At 42.2% G+C, this 6,882-nt stretch overlaps 1 protein-coding gene across 1 annotated transcript in view; it reads right to left on the reverse strand.

Moving 5' to 3' along the window:
* Ubr4 (ubiquitin protein ligase E3 component n-recognin 4) overlaps positions 1-6,882 on the reverse strand; it is a 119,920-nt gene that overhangs the window by 96,291 nt on the left and 16,747 nt on the right. Inside the window, exons 17-18 of the mRNA XM_033767472.1 lie at positions 1,374-1,543; positions 137-419 (exon numbers count right to left, since the gene is read on the reverse strand). Of these exons, the coding sequence (XP_033623363.1) occupies positions 137-419; positions 1,374-1,543 (453 nt within the window). The remainder of the gene's footprint in view (positions 1-136; positions 420-1,373; positions 1,544-6,882) is intronic.

A 6,882-nucleotide genomic window follows, 5' to 3' on the forward strand; every position in this document is an offset into this window, starting at 1 on the left:
TCCTAATTTTATTCATAAACCTACACCAAACATTTGAAACCTAAACTGCGCAGGTCACTTCGGCTTTGGATCACAACTGCAAAGAAGATGGACGCTCTTAGCAACAGTAAAGTGAAAAGAATGTATCAGCCAGTACCTGCTCAAACAGATACACAGGGGCTCTGGAGTACTGATGAAGCAGATAATCAAAGATCAAAAGGAGGCGAGCCAGGGTGAGAGGCACGGAGCGCATCTGGGCGTCCATGTTGACACTCAGCTCCTGGATGATCTGGACAAACAGGGTCAGTAGAGCCCGCCGGCCTTTCCCAGAAAGGTGGTGGAAAATGAGGAGTAGCAACTGTAGATGCTCTACGTTCAGATCTTCCGTCTCACTGGGCACCGTCCCTTGCAGGGCATGCTGCTTCATCGTAGACAAGAACCTACCACAGAAAAAAGAGGTCACTGGTGGGAAAACGCCAAGTCCCCAGACCCCCCGGGTAATAACCTCATCAAGCTCTACAACACTTAAACTCCTTCAATCTAGGCATTACGATAACAATTTTTTTACAAAAGGATAACAATTTAAGCAGGAAAAATAGCCGCATTTTAATATTACATTGATTTCTGCTCTCTTTAGGTAGAATCCAGAACCTGCCCCAAATTCTATAATTTTATTCTAGTTTTGATAGTTCATACTACAGGTTGCAACCATTACATGATAAGTTATACATACATCAGACCATACAATAATAAAGGAAAATATAATTATTCGAGAACTTGTCAGAAGACCTTTAATGAGAAGGAAAGACCATGAAAGGGAGCCCAGCCTTTTAACAAGACTCCACCAGGAAATATAATGGGCCTCTGGCATTCAGAAAGGTTTATGATTTCTCAAATTCAGCATTAGAGCTATTCGATCCTAAAATGGGGAATAGAAAAGCAAAGCTTTTTAGGAAAACAAATTGTTCTGAAGACTCCTAATCGTGTAAACAAAAATGGCAAAGACAGGTCTACGTAAGGAAGATTTAGTTGATTAATCTGAGCTTCCCTCACGGAAACAAATTCTTTAAAATTTATCCAAAAAGACTGCAGGTCCCTCACCAAGAACAGAGTTGGCTTCCCCTGCTCCCTTTCAAAAAATCAGGTCAGAATTAAAGTGGTTATATTTAGGGTTCAGGCTCTAACAATTATAACCAAATCCTACATGTCCTACCAGAAGATTCTGATTCCAGACCAGCTGGTATACTCCTTCTTTTAACAGTGGGTCTTCCAACAACTCCCCCATCATTCTTCTACCCTTCCCGCTCTAAACACATCATCAAAGCTACAGATTAACTACAGAGATGCCAAACAAAAACAGTAAATAACTTTATAGACTTTCTCGTGTAGCTTACCTGTCCCAAACTTTAAGGCATTCAGGGACATCGGGGTCACCTTGTGTGCTAGCTTTATGTTGCCAGATGAGCAGGAGGCGTGAAAGCACAGACAGGCCTTGTGGGTGAATGTACAAGGGCCAAGGACCCTCAGAAAAAGGCGCAACTCCCAGCTGCTGCAACAGCGTGTTCTGCCATAGAAGACACAGGGAATCGTTAGGAAAAGGGCAGGGACAAAGCCAAAGGTTACTCATGCTCTACTGCAGTCACTGTTTAATCCTGGACCGGGAAAAGAAAGAAAAATCCAGAAATTCAGATTTAGAAGTGTTTTGGAGAAAAATCATTTAGTTCAACAAGAAAAACATAAAAATTATTAATCTAACCCCAATAACATCTAGAAGTGTAGTGTCTGAAATGAGTTTCCAAAAAAGGAAAATTGCTTTGAGATGGCAGAATCGGGATAATTTCCAAAAAGGAGTAAGCAAAAAAAGTTTTTTTCTCTTTTTTTTTTTTGTTTTTTTGGTACCGGGGATTGAACTCAGGTCCTGTGTTTGCAAGGCAGGCGCCGGAACCACTGAGCTAAATCCCCGGCCCAAAAGTTTTTTTTCTCTCATCACCTCAGGAAACAGGTTAAATTTCTAAAACCACCAAATGAAATTCTATTCTTATAAAGTATCTTCGATAATCTCGTTCCTTAGAAGTAAAAATTATCTGAGACGCTGCAGATCTCAAGAGCAACTTACATGCACTGGGTAGTTAACACAGGCCACACTTTGAAAACAGGCCACACACCATAAACACACTTTCTCACAGACCGCAAAAGGCAATGACAAGAGGTAGGTACTGTGTGCTCCCTGTCACTGATGAGAGAGGCTGAAGAACACGGGCAAAGCCAGAGGTTTATTCAAGCCCACATCCATAAATGATGGCTCAACTCTTGAATCCAAGGAAACAATTCTTAAAAGTTAACTGTTAACGGAGCAAGGGGTCCAGATCTAGAATTGCAGCACTTGGGAAGGCTGTGACAGCAACCTGTCTCACAAGGCAGGGGGTGCAGTTCAGTGCGGGAGGCCCTAGGGTCCATCCTGAGGGGGTACTGATACCTGAGCTGGGCGCACGGCTCAGGAGAACAACACTTGCTTAACATACATGAGGCCCCAGGTTGTTCTATCTTCAGCAAAGAGAACAAGAAAATTATCTGCAATCCAATTGTAATGATGAAAAAAACTGGGGAATAAAAACAAAATGTTCAAGGGATTGCCAGCCATGAATAAGGATGGGAGCTACAAACTCCTCGTAATGTTGTTTTGACAATGTTTTTTCACGTTAGAGCTTTTGTTCATTTCATTTTGTCAGGCCTCGGAACCTTAAGAAATAAGCAGACATTTCACAGGAATCTGGTTTCTAATGATGAGGCAAACCCTGAATCGGCTTTCTGAGACACACAAGTTGCTGTTGCCTCAGCCACCGAAAGCACGAAGGTGACAGATGTGTGCCATCACCCTCAGGAGCTGCTAGCACTTAGGAAGTACTTATACTATGTCTTACTATTTTTGTGTGGTAAAATATCATAATATAAAATTTAGTATTTATTATAATTTTGTGTGTGTGTGTGGTACCAAGGATCGAACTCAGGAACCTGTACTTACAAGGCAGGTGGCAGAACCACTGAGCCAAATCCCCGACCCCTAAACTTTAGCATTGAACCATTTTTACAAGTACAATTCTGTGGATGTAAACATTTTTGTGCAACCTTCACCACCATCCACCTGCAAAACTTGTTCATCTTCAACTGAAGCTCTGTACTCCTCTCATTTCCCTCCCCGCCAGCCCTGGGAGCCACCCCTCCATTTCCTGCCTCCGTGAACCTGACTGTGCGCAAACAGCCTTTCTGACTGGCTCACTGCACTCAGCACAGCGTACTCAAGGCTAACCCAGGCTGTGTTGTGTGGCAGAACGGACACTGCATTTCACTTATCCATTCAAACACCAATGACTACCTGGGCTGCCTCCCTCTTTTGGCTATTGTGACTGATACCACTGTGAAACGAGTATAGAAGTAGATGTTCCAGGGTAAGGAGGGGAGTTTAGCTCAGAAGCGCCGCTGCCTGCCCCACAAGCGCAAGGTACCAAGTGTGAGCCCTGGTACCAAAAAATAATTGTGTTGGGGGGCGTGCGGGTGAACTATATGACTTCTTTTCCTGTGCTGAAGATTGAGCTCAGGTCCTCGTGCAGGCCAGGCATTCTACCGCTGAGCTCCACGCACAGCCCAGGTGCTAATCCCACATTTGCCGTCATATTCACGAGACTGCACCGCTTCAGATTCCCAACGGTAAGGCACAAGGGCTGCACTTCCTCTGTACCCTAACCAATACTTCCTCCTCTTTGGATAAAAGCCATCCTGATGAGTGTGAAGGGAACCTCTGTGGCTTTTAGCCAGGCACTGTGTTAAACACATCGTGTCCTACCTCACCTAACAGCCAGTAACGCTGCGGACCTCCACTTCCTCCAGTGTACATCCCTGTCACACCAACCTCCAAGTCCGCAGTTCTGGGTCACAGGCACGAGCCGCCACACCCAGGCGTCTGCATTTCACCTCCACAAGTTGGCCTAACCTATACCATCCTCGCTTGCCAATTTTACCGCGAGGTACTCAACTGTCTTTGCTAGTACCCTTTCACTACCGACTTGGCCTTCTAACAACGCCCACCCTCCTACAGCACGGCACACACCACACTTCTGTGAAGTCCTCCCCTCCGACTTTCACATCAGCCTCTCAAACGAGAAGCCTTCTTCTGCCTCTTCATTCAAACGTCACCCCACCTCTGACTGGACACGCAACAGCGTCTCCATTAAATTAGCTATCTGCGCACCCATCAAACTCTATGCCTAGACAAGTGTTTTTGTTTTCTTTTGTTTTTTTCCATCTTTATTTTTGTTTTCCTCATTTTAGGTATACACTACAGTTCCATTCATCATTGGGACCTTGGACCTTTACATGACAGGTCTTGGTTTTCATTTTTCCCCCTCGTCCCTGCCCTCCCTTCACCCCCTCCTCCCTTCCCTATTTACAAATACTTTATTTCCATTTTCTCATATTTTTTTCTTTTCCCTTATTACCTTCCCGCTACCCTTCCCACTTTCCCTACACCTTTAGCCCTTTTCTTCCTATTTCACATTGTCAATTATATCATTAGGATCTTAGGTACCATTATAGTTTTTCACACCAGAGAAACTATTCAGTATTTACACGTCTGGCTTATTTATTTCACCTAGGAGTATATCCTCAATATGTATCCATTTCACTTCTGGTTAACTCATAGCACTCAGCAAGGTATTTTGCTCCTCATGGGTGCTAATAAACCCTTATTAAAGAGACAACCTTCCAACAAGGGACAGCCAAAGGGCTAAAGATGCCTATAAGACTCCCTCTAAGTTACACCTTACTAGACTGCTTGATTAGATAAATTTACAACACACATTCAGCAGGAAGTCCACCTGCCAAGTTGTTCAACTGTCTACCTAAGATTCGAACTTCTGTAAGTACTGAATAGCTTACAGGCCTTACTCAAAACATAGTCACTGAAGCCAATCGCTGACAGCCGAAGACCCAATTTAGGATCCAACGCATGCCTGTTTACATTTGCAGTCTGGGGTACACTTTATGAAGATTCCTTGGGAGATTCTGTGTATGAGGCCTTGCCACAGAAGGCAGCCATTGGGGTAAGACACTTTGTACATTAATGACATCCAAACAGAGAGATTTGATAACAGATAACTATCCTCAAGTTTCTGCCACCTTATCAAAGAAGTTAATAAAACAGTTTGGGGAAAAACTTATAAGCTGCATTTTGAAGATAAAAAAGAGCTCTGAAGACTTTCTCTGTCACACCTTCCATAGTCAGAGCAACAAGCCACATGTCTGCACAAGGGCTATGGTTATTTTTTAAATACTAAGAGGGCAACATCGTTATAGGAGTCTTAACTTAAGGATTTGTTTACCAAAAATAATTTTTCTTATCTATTCTTTGAACAACTTTAGACAGGAAAAGACCTTTTGAGCTTTCCCTAAATAGACTCAGAACTGGGAAAGGATCTGACAACACTGGCCAGATACCTTGTTCCAATGTAGTCTAAGAAGACAGGCTATGTTCTAAATGAAGCGTTTTCTTTATCTTATAACCTTTCTACTCAATTTACATTTCCTTTCATACCAAAATAAAGTTTTTCATGTAATAGTAGTTAAGTAGAAATGATCTTTTAAATTAACAAAATAAAGGGGCCGGGGATGTAGCTCAGCAGTTCGGTGGCCTGCCTTGCAAGAGCAAGGACCCAAGTTCAATCCCGGGTATCAAACAAACAAACAAACTAACTAACAAAATAAGGAACTTCCCAAATAATTTATTATGAGAATTTTATCCTCTTAAAATACTCTCCTGGATTTTATACTTTAGGAACAGCTGACAAGCCCTTGAATTATATCTTATTTCTGAAAATCTGCTTAAATAATCTCAAGAGTACTAAAAGTAGGGTATTTAGCTCAGTGGTTCTACCACCTGCCTCACAAGCACAAGGTCCCCAAGTTGGATCCCCGGTACGAAAAAACAAACAAACAAAACAAACAAGAGTAATAAAAAAAATTTTTTTTTAAAGATCTTGGAAAATTATTGGGAACCTAATTAATTTCTATTGATTGCTGTGAGCTCGAGGCCAGCCTGGGCTACACAGTGAGTCCCTGTCTCAAAAAAACAACAACAAAAAAATAAAGTTATTAGAAGAGGGGATGTCAGGGTAATGACAAATCTATAAAGAAAAAGGGTTTTTCGTCCCTTTTTAGTACTGACTCAATCCAGGGCCTTGCACCTTCTAGCCAAGTACTTTATTAACTCCACACTCTCCAACCCAAGAATCTGCATTTCTGGAAAATTCCTTAGGAATCTTTCCAGACACTAAAGTGGAGAACCACTAACTTTGAACATCTGAAGAAACTAATACTGCCAAATGTTGGAAATGGCTGTGCAGCCACATGATCTCTGACATTGCTGGTAGGAATAAAAATTAAGAGAGCAGTGTAACCTATGGGCTGACATCACACATTCTATCATCTGGCCATCTACTCCTAGTCACACTCCCAAGAGCACCACTTGTGGACATGTAAGAGCGGACGTGTATAGGGAAGATCACAGCAACATCCGGAATAGCAACAAAACCTGGCCACGATTCACATGTACTCCAATAGGGGAGAAGAGAAATAAATTGGTACCATCACAAGCAAAATTTCTTTTTTAATTTAGGAGATACAGATATGTATGAACTAAGGAAATTAGCAATTTGAGATTTAGGGTTTACGATATCAGCTACTTCGGTGGGGAAAGAGCTCAAAGAGTAGGACTCATAGGCAAGGTCCTACACTTTGATTTGGACATGAGTCTGCAAGTAAGAGTGGATGGGGTGCACGTGTCTCCTATAATTTCAGCACTCTTTTTAAAATGCCTTTTTTTTTTTTTTTTTTTTTTTTTTTTTTTTTTTG

This window comes from Fukomys damarensis, unplaced genomic scaffold (genome assembly GCF_012274545.1).
Source record: "Fukomys damarensis isolate Sample0158 unplaced genomic scaffold, DMR_v1.0_HiC HiC_scaffold_23, whole genome shotgun sequence".
NCBI classification, from domain to species: Eukaryota; Metazoa; Chordata; class Mammalia; order Rodentia; family Bathyergidae; genus Fukomys; species Fukomys damarensis.